Here is a 22,760-nt window from a genome sequence, read left to right on the forward strand (position 1 = left end):
ATTATTTTTCTCGTATCACTTATCCTTTCTGATTCTCTTTTGCTCTCTCCTAATCCAATGTTATTTTCCTCTCTTTGCTTTTCTTTCTATACCAAATTTGCTATTAATTCTCACTCTTTCTCAGCCATTCCTGTGTTTCTTTTTTAATCATAACATCTCAATGGTTAAAATGATGCACCGTTGGTCTCATCACACTGATTTTGCAGATGCCCTGTCCACTGTATTATCAATGGCATACATCACAAGTTCCAGCCTTCCAGCAAAATCCTGCCTGCTGTTCCTGGGCCACCAGCTCCTGACACCTAACTGCCAGACCAGGGCACCTGTTCCATAACTGTAGAAAGGTGATCCCTCTCATGAAATCGTAGCGAAAGTTTAACTGCGAGCCGTGACATATTTGGCAAAATCAAATGAGAATATGCAACAACCCACTATCACAGGCAACCTGTAAGTGCACAATCTTATTATATTGCAACTGACTTAGACGGTTGCAGGAATGGAACATAACCATGGGAGAACAATGTACTTATGCTGCTACTTCTTTCTCAAGGTCTGTGCATCAATATAAAAGTGGCTTTCACTTCTCTCTGACAAAGCAAAAGAAAAGTGGTGTGCAAATCTTCAATCAAGCCATAGGATTTGTTTCTTGGTTGTACAAGGCTAATGTTTTAACAAGGAAATAAATATGAAATGTACATATAAATGGGAAAAGCTAATGTGGAACCAAAATGCCAAATTAAAAAGGACCAACTGACTATTGAAATTGGTCCAAAATAGATTTTGTAGACCAAGTAGGATTTAGAAGACAAGGAAAGACTTGAAAGCAGTAACAATAGGGCAAGGTCATCCTTTTGTAAAGAATGAGAAGTAAGAGGAACTGAGTTACAAAAGGAAGTCTCTTTTGTTGGGAAGAATGAATGGAGCCGTGCTGCTTCATACAATGGACATGAACAATGAGCTTTCTGAAACTGGAACATGGAGACTATGAGAATCACTGTTTTAAATTACTGGGTTAGATTTATGAAAATATGAAGACGCCAAAAGGCCAGAACAGAGCTCATCACATCAGATAAATAATGTTCATTATCCATACGCTTATCTGTGATTCATGACCTATTGTAAGGAAACATTTAGTTCAATTAAAAAACAAACCCTGTAAATTCTAGAACTCTGAAATAAAAGCGGGACGTACTGGAAAGACATGGCTGGAATGGTTTCTCTTTACAGATATCAACTCCTAATTAAGATAGATATTAGGAGGAATGTTCATCTCAGATGGGAGTGTATCTGATGAATTCTATATTGCAGAGACTGGATAGTTCAGTATGTTCAAAGTGAGATAGATTTTTTTTAATCAATTAGAGAATCATGGTTATAGGGAAAATGCAGGACAGTGGAAGTCAAGGATCATCAGATCAACAATGATATTGTTGAATGGTGGAGCAGTCTCAATGGGCTGAATAGCCTCCTCCTGATCCTTCATCTTATGCATTTTCTGTTTTTTTGCAGTGAAATTATATTGTCATCAAAAAAGCCTAAAATTATGCTGATTCTACAATCATATGGTCTCAACATACTTTCGCATTTACGCAGATAGTTCAATCATTGGTGAAAGCGCATTTGGAACGAGCAAAAGAAGGAAAAAGGGAAACAGAGGACTGCTGAACCATTACCATGGGTAAAGTACAGCCTGTCGCAAGGGAAATCCTGTAGGATCATAAACTTCATAGAGGGCTCCCATGGTCAAAGGAAAGGAAAAGAGAGAAACGTGTAATTAGTTTCAAAGCAGAGTTTCACCAGAACATTAGTCAGGATCTGCTCTTCAGCTGCACATAGTAATGTTGCAGGGGTCCATGAGGATTCTAAATATGAGAACTGGAATTGCATCTTTGCAAGGCTGATTTGGCTGAATGCATTCAGGAAACTAACCTTATCAAAAACAAGCTAAATGCACAATTCCAGCACGTACAATCTCCCATAGCGTTCACGGATGCTACCAGTCAGCAATCTTGTCACAATGTTCAGATTTATTCAAGTGTTGTAATTTAGGCTTTGTAATGGACTGTTTTCTCTCTCACAGGTTTCATGACATGATCTAAGGTCAATGATCAAACTTTATTCAGTACTTAGTCATAACAATGACTAATGATGACCAGATACCAGTGCATCCATGAGATTTTGACCCCAAATTCCTCAAGATACCAGAACATCATGGGAATTAGGGGGCAGAGGTCAGTGTAGTGGCCAGCACTATGGAGAAGGTGTTGGGGCAACTGAAAGATCTGAAGGTAGATAAATCTCCCGGAAGACCCAGCCAAACCTTCACCACCCAGACTGCGTCAGTTCAAGGACGTGGTTCATCACTATCTTCTCAAGGGCAACTCGGCATGGGTTATAATTGAGAGAAAGTGAGGACTGCAGATGCTGAAGAGTCAGAGTCAAAAAGTGTGGCACTGGAAAAGCACAGCAGTTCAGGCAGCATCCGAGAAACAGGAGAATCAACGTTTTGGGCATAAGCCCTTTATCAGGAATGTGGGTAGTAATCACCACCCTTGGCGGTGAACACAGAATCAATGAATGAATAAATCAAATTTCTGGAGTGCACTGTCAGACTCATGCCCAATACATTTTCGAGTCTTTGTCTTTTCACACAGTTGTTGGTCTGTCAGTTGGAATTGAACTGTGTTCTATGTGTTCACATCTTCCATATGCATCAACTTTAATATTCCAAATGGCCTAATGGATTTAACGTCTAATTTCTAACCAGATGTCCCTTGTGAACTCAAGATTTCAGATGACTGACCAAACTAATCTGAGGCACTTGTGTAGATTAATCTTAGGCACTTGTTTCATGGTGTGTTTTAATTGATTCACAGGATGGTAGTGCAATGCCCATCCTCATTGTCCTTGAGAAGCTGGTGGTGAGCTGGCTTCCTGAACAATGCAGTCCATTTGGAGTGGCTAGATCCACAATGCCATTTAGAAAGGACTTCCAGGATTTTGACCCATGCAGGGTCCTTCTAGATAGCAGTAGTCATGGGTTTGGAAGGTGCTATCCAAGGACCCTTACTGAATTTCTGTAGAGCACATTCTATATGGTGCACACTGCTGCCACTGAGGGAATTTCTGTGGATATGGTGGCTGCTTTGCCCTGGATGATGTCAAGCTTCTTCAATGTTGTTGGAACAGCACTCAGCCAGGGAAGTGGGAAATATTTCATCACACTCATCACTTGTGCCTTATAGATGGTGGGTAGGTTTTGAGGAGTCAGGAGGTAAGTTACTTCCTACAATATTCCTAGTCTGTCACCTGCTATCCATAGTATTTATATAGAATAGTGGAATGCTTACAGTGCAGAAAGAGGCCATTCAGTCCATCCAGTCATCTTCAACCATCCGAAGAGCATTACACTGATCCACATCCATCCCCTGTCCCCCAACATATACCATGGCCAATCCACCTAACCTACACATCTTCAAATTGTGGGAGGAAACTGGAGCACCCAGAAGACACCCACACAGACATGAGGAGAATATGTAAACTCCACAGAGAGCGTTCCACAAAATTGGAATTGAACCCAAGTGGCTGGTGCTGTGGAGAGTCTGTGGTGCCATGGCTAGTCCAATTTAGTAACCACCAGGATATTGATAGTAGGGATTCAGTGGTGGTGATGCCATTGAAGGTGAAGGCAAGATTCATGCTTGTTGGAGATGGTCTTTGCCTGGCTCTTGAAAGTGTTTGCCAGTGCAGACAATACATAATAATACTATATAGTGGAAGAACGAAAGCAATTGGAGCAAGTATGTGCCATCATTTCTTTGAGATTGCTCTGCTATTTAAGCAGGTCGTGGATAAATGTTTACCTCAACCCCATTTTCTGACATTATCTACAAACCCCTGGATTCCATCAATTTCTGTCCTAGATATACTCAACCACTGAGCATCCACACTTCTCTATGGTAGAGAGAAAATTTGAGGTTCATAACCCTTTGAATGAAGTAATTTATTAAAGTTGGCATAGCACATGGAGACCAATGAAATATTCTTGCTTGGTATCAGATTGGTTGCAAATAGCCTATACACAAACTTCAGCAAGTTACATTGTAAGGGAAAGATAAATGTTTAGTTAGCATGTATTATAAGCAAATACCTAATATTTGATTATACCTTTATGTATTGCTATAAAAATTAAGCTGCTGAAAGCTTGCTGCACTTTATATGTCATTTTTCGATATTGTTCCATTGATGCTTGAATATTATTCCTTAGAACTTGAGGACTACATTTCACTTTAACTTGGAGTAAAGAATTGGTTAGAGCAGGCCAACTGCCAGTTATACACCCCATCCAATCTTATTTTGTATTTACATTTGACGGGGGAGATGTATAACTATCAGCTGATCAACTGCCATCAGATTTCCACCATGGCTAAGAGTGAAAGTTTGTCTCTATGTTTTCAGTCAAGGTAGTATTGAGGGAGTATTGCACTATCTTTTAGGAGAGATGTTACGATGATGTTCCATTTGCCTTCTCAGCTGGTCATTAAAACAGCATTATTTGAAGAAGGGCAGTGGATTCTTCCAGTGTCCTAGTTTAATCCTCGGCTGCATATGGTAATTCAATAATTGGCTGCTTGCAAATCTGTTGTATGCCTATTTGCTGCTGTGCTTACCCACAAACTAAACTTCAATTGCAAGTCTGATGCAAACTGTTTTAATGGAAGTTCACTGACCTGAACATTGAGTGTTTTTCACTTTGCAGATCATGCCAGACCTGTTGAGTATTTCCAGCATTTTCTGCTTTTAGTTCAGATTTCCAGCATCTGAAATATTTTGTTTTACTTCAAGGGTAATGCATTAGTTTCTGAAGATCGCTGGGACATCCTGAGGACATGAAAATTGCTGCAGAAATGCAAGTTCATTTGTTATTTCTTACAGCATTCACCAGATAGAATTAAGGTCTCTTCCCTGAAGCATGTTAAAGCTATTTAGTGCAATGAGGCTAGGCAGTTTAATCTAGTTATTGGTGAACATAAATCCAGTTACAAAACTATCTTAACATTGGTCATCAATTTGGCAGTAATTCAGTAATCTCATTCTGACGCACCATAAGAAAGCATTGCATCTGGTTTCAGCTTCACTGGGCTCTCAAAGGAGTACTGTTATCAGAGAATTATAAAATCAAAGAATCATAAAACATAGGCAGATGCCAGTCTGGCCATCACACCTGTGCTAGCTCTGTGAAAGAGCTGTCAAAGTAGCTCCACTTGTTTTATGTTTCCTTTTAGCCCTGTTGATTTTTGCTTTTCAAGTCTGCATTCAATTCGCTTTTGAAAGTGTTACGATCCCAGATCAGGCTCTAAACTTTGGTACTGCGGCAGACTAGACCTTCAAATTTTGGTGAGATCCCAAGTGAGAGCCTCCAATATTTTCTTACAATCCACTTTTTTGTTGACTGAGACAAGAGTTGAAATCCCAGTTAATTACTAAAAGGATGAAGCCACGTGACTGTTTTGAACAAGCATAAGACATTTACAATACAGAAGTGATCAAAGTTAACAGTCTCTGCTAGCTATTATTTTACGCTAATATTCAGAACTAACATGAGGTAACAGACAATCTGTAGCTGGGCAACTGCAATCTGCATGTTAAATAGTATACATAAATAAGACAGATCTCATGATTCAGCAACCCAGCAACACGTCTGTGAATCAGTAAATCCGTTAACTATTCTGTATTTCTCATACAGAATTTAACTCCTCTTTTTTGAGGATGTAATTTCTGATTTCCCACAATATACATTCTGATATAAACCGTTACAACTACAACCCATTTCCTTGTTGCTCAAGTGCTTCTTCCAAGACTGCATCCACAGTATTCCCAAGGCTGTATTCAAGAAGCTAATTACTGACACAAATCCAGCTGTCCCGCTACTCTGGGTAAGACATCATAGGTACTAAGCTTTCCTTCCCCTCAATTGTCAGCTATACAGAACTAACAGTACCTTCCCCTATAATGCCCTAGACTTTTTTCATCTTCAGCTACATCAGTTGATGGCAGCACTTTAGCTGCATAGAGCCAAATCTACTCCACGTGTGCTCCCCATTAGTTTACACTGCTCTTTGAACTGATCTGTGTGACTTGTCAACATACAAACCAATACAACTAGTAGAAGGAGTAGGCCATTCAGCCCCTTGATTCAATAAGAGCAAGGCTGACCTGATTGCAATCTCAAATCAACAATCTTATCTACTCGTGATAACCTTTTATCCCCTTGTTGAACAATTGCACATCTACCATTGCCTTAAAAATGTTAAGGATTTTTTTCCACTATCTTTTCAAGAACAATATTCAAAGACACACAACACAGCCTTTTGGGTGAAAAATCACCTCATTCCTGTTTTAAATGGGCAACTCTTTAAACAGTGATCTGTAGTTCTAGATTCCCTAACACGTGGGAACATCCTCTCCACACCTACCCCGTCAAGACCCTACAGGTTTTTATGCGCTTCAAGCACGCCACCTCCTTCTCTTCTAAACTCCAGTGGATAGAAGCCTAGCCTCTCCAGCCTTTCCTTAAAAAGGTAACCTATCCAACCCCATCACCTTTCCAGTTATTCGTTAATTAAACTTTCTCTGAACTGCCTCCAACACAGATACATCATCCATTAAATGAAGTGACCAATTCTGTACAGAGTAGTCCAGATGTGGTCTCATGAACACCCTATATAACTGAAGCATAACTTCTCTTCATCGATTCCTGCCATGCTGAATTAAAATGTTCTGTTTGCTTTTCTAATGACTAATATCTCAATATTGCGAAATGTAGGAGCAACAAGCCACAGGTGGACGCCTGGGTAGATGGATAAAATGGAAATGAGAGATATATGAAGGATACAAAGGGAACAAGACAATGGAGACCCTATAGAAACATAGAAAGTGCAGAGGAGAGTTCAAGAAAGCAATTAGTAGAGCAAAGAAAGGGGGCATGAAAAATCATTGGCAGCAAGATAAAGTACAATCCTAAGATATTCTGCAAGTGCAACAAGGGGAAGAAAAGAGTCAGAAAAGGCTAGAGCCTATTAGGGACCAAAGGGGCAATCTATGTGTGAAGCTGGAGGTCGTTAGTAGAGTATTAAATCAATACTTCACCTCTGTTCACTTATGATGGTGGTATGGAATGCGCTGCCTGAGAGAGTAGTTGAGGTAGAAAACCTCACAATTTTCAATAAGTACTTGTGTGAGCACTTGAAGTGTCATAACATTCAAGGCTTAGTGTGGAAAAGTGGGCCTAGTGCAGGTTGTAGTGCATTTTTGATGGTATGGACTCAATGGGCCAAAGGGCCTCTTCTGCATTGTGTGATTCTATGATTCTACGATTTGACCAATATCTCCCACTAGGGCTCTGCCCCTGTTTCTGGATATCCCTAATGTATCCAAGCTAGCTATATTCTATACCTTAAATATTATAGTTTCCAGTCAACCAAAGCTCATCTCCACAGGTCCTAATATACAAAAACACAGGCAAAAAGTCCAAAACAATTTATTTCATCACAAAATTTCTGAATCTGCAACCACCACCTTTTCAGGTGGTGCATTCCAACTCATAACTATTTAGAGTAAAAATAATTCTCAGGTTTCCTCTGTACCTTTGGCAATAATCTCAAAACTGCGCAATTTGATTAGCAATCCTCCTGGTATTGGAAACAGTTCTCTGTTAGTTATTTGATCAAAACCCTTCATAATTTTGAACACCTCTATTAAACCTCCTGGTTGCCCTATCTGTTGAAAGGTGAACAGTTTCAGCTTCTCTAGTCTCTCCACATAACTGAAGTCCATTAACGCTGGCATCATCCTATTAAATCTCCTCAGCATCTTTTCCACTCTATCAATGTGTGCATAGAATTTATTTTCTCTCCCTTGTCAGACATTGCTTTAATAGATGCAGAGGCACATTACTGCACACGCTTCACTTCAACATGTGGGCAATCTTATAAAGTCACATATTTGTGCTGCATTATCCTTGCCACTTTATTTTTCTGGTTACTTTCTTTTCTGTTATCTTTTCCAAAGGTTAATCGAGGGTTACTACTGCCTCTTCCGCTCTATTCTGCTGATTATCTGGAGCTAATGTGCTTCATGCATTTGTTCCTATCAATCCAGGCCAAATTGTGTGCTTTTTAAAATAAATGGTTTTGCCATAAGCTTTCATTCCTCATATGGCAAAAATTTAATCTTTCGTGACAGCTAAGCATTAATTCTTAGAGACGAAAAGCAAAGATAGCAATCACTCCACCCACCCCTCACTCTTACAGGAAGCTGTCAGATAAACTGTACTCACAACCTTTGGATCAACAATATTTAACCCTCCATAAGCCCTCAAATCCTGCACAATCCACAAAATAATCCACTCTCTTCGTCTGGAATCAATGGCCTCCATCTCTTTCCAAATGGTTGGTGAATGGCATGCTGGGAAATGTTTGAGGTGTTGCCTACTTCTGCCTGGATAGAATGGATGCCTAAAATTTCAAAGCCACCAGGATCATTATTGCCAGTGGCAGCACCATCCTGCCCTCATGCAAAGATCCTGGTTGCTGTGTAGGAGTTGGTAGTGACTTATCCTTGTTGAACCTGGATCAGCTGGTGGCAGGAGAAAGATTACCAATAATGGGACAGTCTTGTTTGGAGATTCTGCTTCCTCTGATTTGTTCACAGAGCTTCTCCTTCACTTCAACCTTTTGTGGCCATGTTACAAACCAAGGTGCAGAGCAAACACACTCTTCATAATTATTCACTAAATAATATGGAGGAGTATTATCTCTCAGAGGGTGACAAATCTTTAGAACTTTCTTTTTCAGAAAGCAGTGGAGGTGGAAGAATCATTGAATGCTTTAAAGGCAGAGATTGATAGATTCTTGATGGGCAGGGGAGTCAAAGGTTATTGGGGATAGGTGGGAATGTAGAGTTGAGGACATGATCAGACCAGCCATGATCTTATTGAATATCGCATCAGGCTCGATTGACCACATGGACTATTCCTGCCCTTAATTCCATACCTTCATACCTTTATACATGTCATCCCTACTTTTAGGCACTAGCTTTCTAAAACACCTTCCAAACACAACACTGAACAACCCCAAACTCATCCTATACACGAGTAAATCAAAACACCTCACCTGTGTTGTACCTGGTACTTCAAATCTCGCCCTCATGCTGCTGAGTGACCCTTCAACAGGCAGTGATCAATACAGGCAGTCATGATACATGTGCAGATGAGGTTCCTGAAAAGAACATCAAATTGGCAGGAATGTCATTCCTGACCATTCCAGTGCAAGCATAGTCTGCCCGCATTTCTGCCCTTCTCAATGTGGGACAGTCTGAAGCGCCCAGTGGAATTGGCTGGAAAGATGAGTGTTGATGATTTCTTCCTATGTAGAATCTGTGGTATTGTTTTCTGAAGTCAACAGAACCCCATTTCTTTTGCTTACAAAAGATCCCTCTTGGGCTGGTTGAGGATTAGTTTGCCAGTCAGTCTGAAGATTGTGCCTATAACTGTTGTTACACAACAAAATTTGTATCATCGATAGTCTCAGGTGAGGTGCCGGAAGACTGGAGGTTGGCAAACATGGTGCCACTGTTTAAGAAAGGGGGTAAGGACAAGCCAGGGAACTATAGACCAGTGAGCCTGATCTCGGTGGTGGGCAAGCTGTTGAAGGGATTCCGGAGGAACAGGATGTACATGTATTTGGAAAGGCAAGGACTGATTAGGGATAGTCAACATGGCTTTCTGCGTGGGAAATCATGTCTCACAAACTTGATTGAGTTTTTTGAAGAAGTAACAAAGAGGATTGATGAGGGCAGAGTGATAGATGTGATCTATATGGACTTCAGTCAGGCGCTCGACAAGGTTCCCCATGGGAGACTGATTAGCAAGGATAGATCTCACGGAATACAGGGAGAACTAGCCATTTTGATACAGAACTGGCTCAAAGGTAGAAGACAGAAGATGGTGGCGGAGGGTTGTTTTTCAGACTGGAGGCCTGTGACCAGTGGAGTGCCACAAGGATTTGTGCAGGGTCCTCTACTTTTTATAATTTACATAAATGATTTGGATGGGAGCATAAAAGGTACAGTTAGTAAGTTTGCAGATGACACCAAAATTGGAGGTATAGTGGACAGCAAAGAGAGTTACCTCAGATTACAACAGGATCTTGACCAGATGGGCCATTGGGCTGAGAAGTGGCAGATGGAGTTTAATTCAGATAAATGCGAGGTGCTGCATTTTGGGAAAGCAAATCTTAGCAGGACTTATACACGTAATAGTAAAGTCCTAGGGAGTGTTGCTGAACAAAGTGGCAAGTGGGTTAGCACTTCTGCCTCACAGTGCCAGAGACCCGGGTTCAATTCCCGCCTTGGGCAACTGTTGTGTGGAGTTTGCACATTCTCCCTGTGTCTGCGTGGGTTTCCTCTGGGTGCTCCGGGTTCCTCCCACACTCCAAAAATGTGCACGTTAGGTGAATTGGCCATGCTAAATTGACTATAGTGCTAGGTGAAGGGGTAAATGTAGAAAAATGGGTCTGGGTGGGTTGCTCTTCAGAGGGTCGGTGTGGACTTGTGGGCTGAAGGGCCTGTTTCCACGCTGTAAGTAATCTAATCTAAAGAGACCTTGGAGTGCAGGTTCATAGTTCCTTGAAAGTGGAGTCTCAGGTAGATAGGATAGTGAAGAAGGCGTTTGGTATGCTTTCCTTTATTGGCCAGAGTATTGAGTACTGGAGTTGGGAGATCATGTTGCAGCTGTACAGGACATTGGTTAGGCCACTGTTGGAATATTGTGTGCAATTCTGGTCTCCGTCCTATCGGAAAGATATTGTGAAACTTGAAAGAATTCAGAAAAGATTTACAAGGATGTTGCCAGGATTGGAGGATTTGAGCTTTAGGGAGAGGTTGAACAGGCTGAGGCTGTTTTCCCTGGAGCATCGGAGGCTGAGGGGTGACCTTATAGAGGTTTACAAAATTACGAGGGGCACGGATAGGGTAGATAGGCAAGTCTTTTCCCTGGGATCAGGGAGTCCAGAACTAGAGGGCATAGGTTTAGGGTGAGAGGGGAAAGATATAAAAGAGACCTACGAGGTAACTTTTTCACACAGAGGGTGCTATGTGTATGGAATGAGCTGCCAGAGGAAGTGGTGGAGGCTGGTACAATTGCAACATTTAAGAGGCATTTGGATGGGTATATGAATAGGAAGGGTTTGGAGGGATATGGGCCAGGTACTGGCAGGTGGGACTAGATTGGGTTGGGATATCTGGTTGGCATGGACGGGTTGGACCCAAGGGTCTGTTTCCATGCTGCACATCTCTATGACTCTATGACTCTCTGAATGACTTGCTAGGACTTCAAAGGATAGACAACGACAAAAGTCAAGCACATGCTGTGGATGTGAAAGGCAAAACTGCCAGATTCACTTTCCCTGGGGACATTAGTGAATCAGTTGAGTATTAATGGCAGCCCAGCAGATTTGAAAACTATTGAATTCGGTGTGAATCCATAAATGGCCAAACTTACCATCTTCATTCGCACAAATTGTCATGACAGGAGTTGACATTGTGACCACTAGATGTCCTAACCGGTACATTACTGTGTTCACAAGCAAAGTTCCATGCCCATCGGACATACTTCTGCCACCACTACTCATATCATTGGAAATTCTGCTGCCACTGTTTCTCTCTGCTGCACCTCTGCCAGCTGTGAAGCTGCTATTGTACCCAGGCCTGGGACTCCCAACACTGATGTTGCTAAACAATACTATCCACACCTCCAAGTTTGGAGATCTATCTCACCTTCCACCCAGTAAGTTTAGTGCCACATGTAATCTTTCCTAACCCCTCAAAAATAAGCCCTACCCCTTCAAGTAAATGAGATCTCATCCAAAATAATGTCAAGTTAAATTCAACCATAATTCTACCTGATTGTGGGAGTGGTGTGGGAAGATTTAGTAACCAGAAGATGGGAGAGTGGCATTCAAAGGAATCTAAGGCCCATTTCACAATGCCAAATTAAAGGGACAATGGAATTTAAAAATTGTATACATGCCTGTTTTATTGAGAGGGATTTTAAATGTGAACAACTGTTTTTGAAGAAATTGAATTGTAAACTGTATCTGTGTTGCACTTTCTAAAAAGCATTATATATTATTTTAGACTTTTAACATAACTGCATACTTGTGAAACCTCAACATTTGTAAGGATAAAATCAAAGGTTAGATAAAGCTGTGTGCGAGGAATTGGAAGAGCTATTGTCAGACTCTTTTATTAAACAGATTCCCCTTTAATCACTTACCTAACATCCACATGAAGTAATTTGAGGAGCAAAATTTTGTGACCTTAAACAAAATAACAAATATTCAAAAGTACTTTCAAACATATAGATCCGAACATTCAATCATTGCATGTAATAAAACTAGGATGTGACATTATTACACTGAATATGATGGTTTATGAGATGGATAACTTTATTTTGACAAATGTACTTTTACTCTCTCAGTAAATGCTGCCATGAATTTCAACATTATATTCCAACAATGCTTAGAATGAAGAAATGTATTTTTGTGACTGGTCAAATGAGTCTCCAGTGGAGACTCAAAAGATTGCTATTACTCGTCTTAGCGAAAGGCATATCGCAATGCATCTATTGGAAAAAAATCAATGTTTAGTTAAATCCAATGGAACCCAATTATATGTTCTTTCTTCCTTTTGTTACGCATTAATCATTTCCTCTGCTGTTCCAAAAAATGCTTCAAGATTAGATTTTAACTTTAAGTTGCTATTATGTTTCTCATCCATAATGGGGATTAAGCTGATTCCTGACTGCTAACAGTGGGTTCCATGCAAGATTATATCTAGACTGGAGAAAGTTAGGACCTTGGAGGCTTGGACTTAGCACAATTGTCAGTCCAACCTATTATGGTCTAGCCTAGTTTAGAGTTTGATTTTGCTGCTCTAGACCTCAAGTGGCACTGGCATCAAATGAAAAACAGTGACTTAATACCAATTACATGTGTGTGTTTATATATATATATATATATATATATATATATATATATATATAAAATTGTTAACATAATTAAACATCAAAGGTGCTTCACAGGAGAAGAATCCAACAATATTTTACACTGAGATATGCACTGTCATTATCTTAGGTGACCAAAGACTTGGCCAAACCAAAACGTTTAAGGCATAACTAGGAGAAGAATTGGAGGCAGAGGGCGTCCTGGAATTTAAACATGATGTAGTTGCCAATGGCGCAGCAGTGGAAATCAGGAAGCACAAGAGACTGGACTTAGAGGAACATAGAGACCTTGGAAAGACTGGAAGACTTTAAATGAGATTCAGTTATGGGATCACTAGTACCTACTGGTTATTGTGGGAAAGTAAATACAGGCATTCTCTGGTTTCACTCCGAGTCACTAATTATGCTGTAAATATCATTTGTAAAACAACAAGCAGGGGTTAAGTTTTTGCAAATCTTGGAGCTGGAGGTATGAAATCAAATTTATTGCCTTATTCAAATATGGATTGGTATATTATGTGGATTAGTAGAAAGCTGCAAGTGTACCAATCCCAAACCATAAATAAATGGTGCCCACCTGTCTAGGATGTTATAATTATATTACAGCAGCAATCCAGTTATTAATGTTGTGAGCACAAGCTATCATCTCCATTATAAGTTCTACTGACATATTCTTTGAACACTTTCAGAAAGTGTGACAGAAATATGAGAATCATTTGCATTAAGCTGTAGATAAATATTTATTTCATAGTCCTACCAAGATGTCTGGGTTGTTATGATGGTTATAAACCACTCATTTTATATAGCCAATTGCACAATGTGCTATTGCTACAAAATATTGCCCCAGTTATTTGTTACCCCATTTTAAACAGGGTGCAGTTGTCATATCTAATCTACTTGTCTCCAGTCCAAATCATTATCTGAATCAAAATTGTTTAAAACAATGTGTTTTAACTCCAATCCAGCAATACTATTCAAATTACTACATATCTCAAACAGAAATGTATGAATTAACTCAATCCTTCTATGAAGCAGTAAAAAAGATTTATCTAATTATATTTTTAAACAAAGCAGAGTATTTCACTATTTCATCAATTATCTTCATGAGGAATTTATTGCACATGCATTCTAAAGTACTCATTTAGTTCAATTTTGCTTATTCAGGAATTGCATAGACTAAGAATAATTGGAGTAGAACTATTTGAATTTACACAAGAGAATGATTAGGAAGTGAGTTTTATGTTAGATAAGGATTCTAATATGCGAATGCATTTTTACTTATTATAAATGTTGGAGTTGGGCACCTTGCATTTAAATGATAAGAAGTGACAATCCTGATAATTGGAATATCAGCTGAACTGTCCTTAATCCATCAAATAGCACTGCATTGTTTTACATATGGTGGGTCATTGATAAAAACTCAAGGTAAATTATCATTATCTCAAGGATAGTTTTAGTCTGGAAGTAAAATTATCATAAATATAATTTAGTTGTGAAACATAAGTTTTCAACTAGGATTTTTTAGTACAATTAGTTGCTAATGATCAATACAGCTAAAACATTTTTCTTGTTGTCATGTTGTAAATTCATATGAAAAATGAAGGATTTAAAAGGGTGTTCCCTATTCCATATGTTCAAAGCTGCATTATCCTATTTTGCCAATTGTATATTATAAGGAGAAGTCACTGAAACATTCATTTGAAATGAGAGGGTTTTATGTGGACAGATGTTCTGAAGGGCATTGTGCTTTTAATTCTAGGCAAATTGTAGCTCTTGACATTGGCTAATAAAGGGGTATTGGCCTCCATATTTAAGCAGAGAAAAAGTCCTTCATTGATAATAGGACTAGCATTGTCACTTAGGGAGATTATTAAAAATATTTAAAGGCGATTAATTTTGGATAGAAATTATGCAAGTGATTTTGTGGGGCTATTCCCAGATTCGGGGTTCCTTCACCATTTAGGTTGATGATGAGCTGAGTTTATTCATTGTAGAGAATGACCTTTGTTGGGAGTTGAACATTAACTATGGGACCTGGTTTGTTTCCAAATTGAAGTGGTTATCCATTGTTTGGTTTCTGGTTACTTTGAGATTAGGACCAAGCAGGTCGATTTGAGATTGGAGTTGACTTTCTGATTGATGGTGCAGGTTAACCCTTGATTAGAGCTGTTGTCGTTTTTTTTTTCAATTTGAGTTATTGTTCCTATCCCTGTTTAGACAGGTGGCATAGATTGAGAAGTCATATTTCTGAACATTGGATTCCTCATGGAAGCTATTAGGCTGCATTTTGATGTAGAAATACATGTGATATTCATAACATTTATCATAATTTATCCACAAAAAGCATATTCTCTGTGATTGTAATTACTGAAACATGGAGGTTGCTGCCATAGTTGTTCTGCTTCTTCTACCATTTTGCCATCCAACACAGCACTTATACATATTATGTAGCATTACATTCCTATCCTTACCTCAAAGCATAAACTTCAAAAATAGTTATAGCATGTCCTTTCCCATGTAAATGTCTTATATTGTGGTAAGTATTTATTGCTGTTGAGCAGTTTCACTGGTGATTACATTAACCTTTAGAAGTGCAAAGTCTCATTTCTTCACCTTTTAATTATGGTTGAAAATCTCCAGACAAATTGGAATAACTTATTTTCATAGATCCATAGATATATCACCTAAGGAGACTATTGGGTCCTTTGTTCCCCTGTTTGGTAGACCTGGCCAATTAATCCCACTGTCCTACCTGTAAATACTTTCCTTTGAAGACTTTGATTGAAGCTATTCCATGACTCTTCCAGGCGGTGCAATCCAGATCACAACAAATTGCTGTGCAAAGATAGTTTCTTCATGTCATTTGAAAAAAGATATAAGAGCGTTCCCTTTTGGTATTAGATGTGAATATAGCAAGTTCAGGATTCGTTCTAGATGGGCATTTAATCATTCATAAAATCAGTGAGTTTAATAAATGAAAACATACATGCCCTTAACAGCGTGCTGCAACTATGTAGGTTTAAGCTGGGAGTGCTCCTACTTAGTTTGCTTTGATATGGTCTAATCACAGGTTGTTTAATATGGATCTGGTCCTTAAAAAAACTAGAATTCTGTGAATTACATTAGGAACTGTCAGATCTGGAGGCATTTAAGGTAAGGTTAGATTCACTTTGGTTTTGAGGTTGTTTTCAGTTTGATTCATTTCAGTCATTTACATACATCATGGTTTGATTGCTTAGAATTGAGTTTGGCACGAAAGTACATAGTTTGCTTTTCTCTTGACCATCCATTCCTTGCTTTAATAATGGATTGGGGTGACTTGGCATTCAGGGATTTATGTAGTGGGTGGACTGATTGCTCATTGTTGGATCCGCGATGTTCAGTTTGCTTCATTGATTGGGTCTGATTGAGTTAATTTGTGCGATGGTTCTGACCTGGGCTGATGTTGATCTGTTGTGGGCTATTACAGTGAGGAGTTCAGTCAAAATTTTAGCTTTGACTTCACTTCTAATCCGTTCACCTGTGGTTTGTTTGCATTATCCAATGGATCCAGTACAGTGGTCATTTCCAGGAAACGAGACCCTCCAACAATTACACTTGCTTGGCTCTGAATGTTACATTTAAATCCCCCTGCTTCAAATCCGGGCAGTGAAATTCACTAGGGAGCATCCTTCAAGCAGAAAACGGCATTGTTAGTTGACAAAGTTTGCAGCGATTTTCCTGATGGTTTGGTTGGTGGGGATTTTGAAGGGGAATCATAGGCATCCGACATGATCCACCACTGTGAGGGGCGATCGGATGAAAAGCTGATATAACTGTGTAAAATAACTCGAATTATATTAAACTCAATTTACGATTGGATCCATCAGGGGGTTTAAACGACAAACCAGTTTTGAATTAACTTACAGAGTAAGAATAAAAGGCAAGCCTTGTCAAAATGACATTCAGGTGAGTCAAACGGAAAACGGGTGAAGGTGCATCTATTATAATTCAAACGACACTTAACTAATTAAAAATGTACAGGCTTCATTCTCCTTAAGGTAAACACCAAATATCACTGAGGTCACACCAAATAAACATTGCAGTCACTTATAAAGAAGGCAGCCAAGACAAGCACATCAATACTCTAGGTAAAAGATTTGCTTTGACTTGGGAAGTGTGGGCCCAATATTTTACCAGTGAATCGGATAGGAGAATGAGGGGTTTAGGCACAGCATCCCAAGAGACAAGCGCGCTTGCTTAGCGATTAAAAACCATCCCCCCCCCCTCCTCCCCCTCCGTAAGTTTCAAAGTTGCAGGAAACTTCCACTCAGTTCTCAGTTCGATTCCGGGGCTTAACAAGACAACAGCAGCCGCTTACCAATCACAGGCGTGTTTAATGTAAGACTTCCTCAAGAAAGTGACAATCCTCACTGTTTACATGACAGTGCTTTACTCCAAGCTGCACATTGACCGAGCGAAGCGCGGATCACCAGCGGACACTGATGATGACCTCACGGGCAAGGTAGTAGAGACAGCACCTACCTGAAGTCCCCCGCAGCCTTCATATCTGCTTTCATAAGCACTCTTGAGGCACTGTTACAATCCTTGGGAGGATTCGCCCAAGGAATTTCGAGAGCTGGGATCGTTGTGCTACCTCTGCTAGCTGGGAGTTATGGCCAAATACTTTTGAGCGTCCGTCGAACCTCTTCTGGAACATTTTCTGAGTAGCTTTCAGGAAATGACACCCCCGCCCCAGCCACCCCTCCCCCGCCTTACTTGGTCGCCGTCCTTTTCGGGGGGAAGGGAGCAGAGTTCCCTGCTCCCATTAACTCGTGTTGGGAGAGCCGGTGGAGACTGAGTAGGATGTGATGCTGTTCCGTGAAGGCACTGACTCTTTCTTCGGTCCAGAGAAATAGCGGCAAGCCAATAGAGGTGATGTAATGCAAATGCAGCCAATCATCACGGAGTCTCCCCATCCCCTAGTTAGAATATACATTAATCCCCATCCAAAGCATCGAGACTATTTAACACTGAGCATTGTCAAACTGGAGTCGTTCGGGACCATTAAATCATCCAAGTTCATGGATTTTACGGGACTGTTACAACAGTAATCAGCTGCTAAATTGCATTCATTTCTTCACTGCTCCCTTCACAAATATGAATCCTTTCAGTGGGGGAATGGGAATGCTGGCTGACATCACAGACAGAAGTGCAAGAGTTAGGGGATGGGAGAGGAGTGAAAGTTAGCACATATCCAGGTGACATGCCCACTGCCCACAAATGTGCAAAGCTCATAATCGGAGTTAAGATGAAGCCATGAGCGTTTGTGTGTGTGTGTGTGTGTGTAATTGGGGAGCCGTTGTTTTCGTGGTGGCAATTGGTTGGATTTCGAGAAGGAAGCCTCCAACTTCGTGATGCCCTTCCTTACTTCTCAGCCTCACTACCTCTTGATGCGTGTTGTGGATGACCCCGGGTCACCTAGGGGGAAAGTGTTGCGCTGAAATTACCCATGGGGCAGATCTCGGCCAAAGCAGCTAAGAATGTTGGCATTGGTCAGTCGCACTTGCCTTCTTGAGACTCCAGCCTTCCGTCTCCTCATTCAGAGCTTCCCGCTGGCTCTACATCGGTGACAGTCATTGCAATGGGGCATTAGACAAATGCATGTGTCATGAGGTGACTATGGAACCAAGACTGAGATAAGAGCGTGTGTTGGAATGCAGCGGCTAACTATAGCGGCTGCCAGCTGAGACGCTGAAGGTCTGATAATACAATAAATTCGTTGACTGGATTAGCTGCTTGGAAAGTCTTTAAACTGAAGGCTGAAATTTTATTGGCTGTGTAAAATCATTTGGGCCCTTCTAAAGTCTATGTTTTCCTCATTCGGAGTCAAACCTGCGTCCTGTGAAACTCTATTCGGATATACTAATCAAGTCAGGCATCCTGCAAAGCGCAAAATCTTTAAAGAGATTAAAGTAAATTCTATTGACACCCATCTGAAAGGTAACACCTAGCCGCAACCAGTAAGACACGAGTCATGAGGCTACTCTTAGCCCTAATCCTAACGGCAGAAATTACCTCTTGTTAATCCTACTGTTAATTAGAATCCAAACTCAAATTCATGTCGAATCAACCGGGAGCCGCCAGTTCATAGAATCTGACTCCAGGTCCATGTGGCCAGGTTGATGAAGCTCTCCATTACAGGGTTGTTGGGGTGTGCGTGTGTGTTCGTGTGGCATGGCGGGGGGTGGGGGTGGTGGCGCTAGGAAGGGAGAATTTGCATTTCAAAACGACCGAGACCTCTGTATCCCAAGAGTGTCAACCAACACTATGAGCAAATTGCCCTTTAGAGGAACAGTCATCCTGGTTTCCATAGCACACAGGCAGATTATTCGACCTAACTCGTTGGTGCTCTGATCTGCAAACGAGTTTCCTCTCGTCCTACTTTTGTTGAAAAAAAACCTTTTCAGCAATATCCTTTTGTTTCTCCCGCATGCACTTACCTAACGTCCACTTAAATACACCAACTTTCCTCGTCTCGATATTCGACACGAGTGAAATTATCTTTAGACCTTATTGATGGATGCGTGCGTGCGTGCTATCTCCGTCCGTGAACAGATATCATTGCAAAGAGGTGTTGACATCTCTCAGTCGTGTCCGTCCAGGTTACAGCCGACAGATTACAAAAGTAATTGGGTCTCTTGCAAATCTGTACACTCACAGTGCAGGGAAATTGTTGTGCTAATATTCTTTGTCACTCTTGATTAACCAGCATATACTTCAACCATGAATATTCCCACATGTAAAGCCTTGCAGAGCCCTGTGCAATTCCAGAGGGGAATCCTTCCTTGCACGCATCGCCACAGAGTTCTTTATCAATTCAGCGAACATTGGGTTGTTTAGGGCCGGTAATTTATTTCCCACTTTCATGAGCTGGCCTAATGTGTGATTTATTTAGGAATGTAAGTTATTTGTGCGTCCTATCGCTTCTTTCACCCTACCACACAGCCGGGCTTCTTTACGTAGTCCCCGTGTTTTGAATGTTTCTCTCGTACAGCGTTTCAGCACCGTGGACAGAGACACCGCTGTCCATGGTCCTGAAACACCCAACTACCAAAAATGTTCACGCCAGAACTCGGCAAAATTCAATTTAGCCTCGCGTACTGAATTCACATAACGGTTCTTAAACGCGCTGCGATATCTCAGTCTGAGTCACAACATAGAGTCATGCCCATAAGTCTGCAGACAACATAGTCCCGAAGTGAATAGATGTTAACCTCAGGTCAGTCAGAGCACTGTGACCTCTAAGTGAGAAGGATGTGGCTTCAAGACCCACTTGATTGAATGTGTAATGCAGGATGCCACTCTTAGACCGGCACAAGGAGAATGTTGCGAGGTGGGAGACGCTTTCTTTCAAATTAATTCATCAACCTAAGTCCTTTCCTACCTCTCAGCTGGATCTAAAATCAAGTAGTTAATGGGGCTTCTCCGCAGTGTCTTAACCAACTGGTATCAAACAGTTAAATGAACACACAGGTTGTTTTATTGCTGTGTAGGGGACCTTGCTGTGCTCCAGTTCATAAATTCAACAGGTACACTATTGGCTGTAAAATATTGACCATCTGGATGAAAGTATATATGTGTGGCAAGTTGTTTTCTGTAAATTTGTGGGGGGGCGGGGTTAGCTTTTGAAGCAGGACACAAAATTGATGAAATAATTGTTTGGCTGTTAAGCTCTTCCACAGATCCCCGCTGAGCCCTAACATTTCTCTTTATTTGGACAGCCTTGGGGCGGGTCAGCTCACATAGTACTGAATATGACGAATGATAACAAATGAATGAATTTGAGACAACCGCCGGGCTGTGATATTCGTTGTCAAAGATACTAGTATTGTAGTTGTGTCTATCTTTTACTGTCTTTCTATCCCTCTCTGTACCTCGCTCACTCTCGTTAAATATAGTCAATATTTTAATGAAATAACCTGTCAAAGTGGGTAAACAGCAATTCTAAAGTACCGCGGGCGTTCGCATTAAATTAGTGGCGTGGAAACTTTCAAATGGTCTTCTGCAAGCCTGCATTTGAGATAAATGACGTTTAATTATAATTCAGTATTGCTATTGGGGGCAAAGAAATTCAGCGTTTTTTTTTCGACTTAAGGTAACACGAGGAAAATATAACATACTTGTTTTTGAAGAAATCTCCTTTTCGGGATTAAGTTTAGTGGCTTCTTATTAACCGTTTGTTGCATACAAATACAAGGTGTTTTGCATTGCTGACAAGATGGGCAGCATAGGCTGCAAATGTTCCCGACTTGTAGCCCAAGCCAAAGAGAATAGAGAGGGGGGGGGTGAGAGAGAGAGAGAGATGTAGTGGACAGAAGTTAGTTTGAAAGTGAAGATCACTTGGTCGGATTTATTCTTGTGGTAAATGCGGAATGGTTAATTCGCGTATAAGGAGATTGAAAATTAATTTTACTGCTTCAAGGGTCACACGATTCAGTTTTACTCCTTGACTCAGACCAACTTGCAAAAACAAGGCTCGCAGAATGTTGGAAATTCAGACAACTTGAGAGACAAATACAGAGAAAAATTCCTTGGGGACATAGTGTGTGAATTTGGGGTGGAGTGGGGGGTTAAAATTGAAGTGAATGGTGAACTGTTGAATACATTGATTCCGAAATCAGACCAGCAGAAAATATAAGCGTGAGGTATGGACTTGGAAATACAAGAACATAAGGGAAAGCTGCAGTGAGCGAGAAATGTGTGTCGGTTTCAAAGAGAGAGGGTTGCGGAAGGAGTTCGGGAGGGGGCGTGGGCGCAAGACTGTACGCAGATTGCTACTGGAAGGATGACTGAGAGGTAGGGTGAGAGGGAGATGACAACTCCAGAGTGACACTGAGAAAAAAGAAATAGACTTCGAGAAACTCGAGAAAATGACTTGGAGCCGCAGAGTAAGGTGATGGGCGCGAATTAAAAAGGCATTTTGTTCTAGACAAAGGCAGCCTGGTAGTACCCACCAATAGATAGCATCGTAGCCATTCACCGGCCCCTCTTCTAGCAACCTGCTAAAACTCTGCACCTGGTTCCAACAGAAACATGAGATGAGATTGTTGCAACGAAACAGTGGGAGGGAAGAGTAACGCACTCCTCACAGCATGGGGGCGTCTGAAAATAACTTAACTGACAAAAATGGACAATTTCGTCCAAACACTGAGAGACTAAGGTGGAGTGGCCTCTCAAAACGGTGTCCTTGAGCTCAGAGGTGGCAAGGCCTCAGCTCCCAGGAGAATTCAGAAACTCTCTCAGCTTTCGAGAGTAGAGCACAAATGAGGCGCTAAGTTCCCCAACTGGTAAGTTCCTTTCCCGTTTGACCCCTGCCAGAACAAATCTAGAATGAATTTTAATTGCCATGGGTATTTCAGAGCCCATATTGTCAACAGGCCGGAACTTACTGTGCAAAGCGACAGCTTTATATGTAAGACCATAAAACATAAGGGCAGTAGGAGGCCATTTGACCCAGAGAGTCTGCCCCAAGATTCAATGACATCATGACTGATCTGATCATCCTCAACTCCGCGTATTATGAGATTAGATTACTTACAGTGTAGAAACAGGCCCTTCGGCCCAACAAGTCCACACCGACCCTCCGAAGAGCAACCCACCCAGACCCATTCCCCTTCACCTAACACTACGGGCAATTTAGCACGGCCAATTCACC

General features: G+C 40.9%; 1 protein-coding gene across 4 annotated transcripts in view; it reads right to left on the reverse strand.

The window, feature by feature from the left end:
* Nucleotides 1–18,776, reverse strand: part of chrm4a (cholinergic receptor, muscarinic 4a) — a 95,907-nt gene extending 77,131 nt beyond the window's left edge. For 2 of the 4 annotated variants that reach the window (XM_043706206.1, XM_043706204.1), the window contains exon 1: nucleotides 17,588–18,773. Coding sequence is in view for 1 of the 4 variants with exons in the window: in XM_043706202.1 (XP_043562137.1) it covers nucleotides 9,174–9,209 (36 nt within the window). In the remaining 3 variants the exon portion in view is untranslated. Of the gene's footprint in view, nucleotides 1–9,173; nucleotides 9,279–17,423; nucleotides 17,443–17,587 lie in introns of those variants that run through there. The other 2 variants (XM_043706202.1, XM_043706205.1) reach the window with 2 other exon arrangements.
* Between the last annotated feature and the right edge of the window lie 3,984 nt (nucleotides 18,777–22,760).

The sequence above is a fragment of the Chiloscyllium plagiosum genome, chromosome 16 (genome assembly GCF_004010195.1).
Source record: "Chiloscyllium plagiosum isolate BGI_BamShark_2017 chromosome 16, ASM401019v2, whole genome shotgun sequence".
Classification (NCBI taxonomy): Eukaryota; Metazoa; Chordata; class Chondrichthyes; order Orectolobiformes; family Hemiscylliidae; genus Chiloscyllium; species Chiloscyllium plagiosum.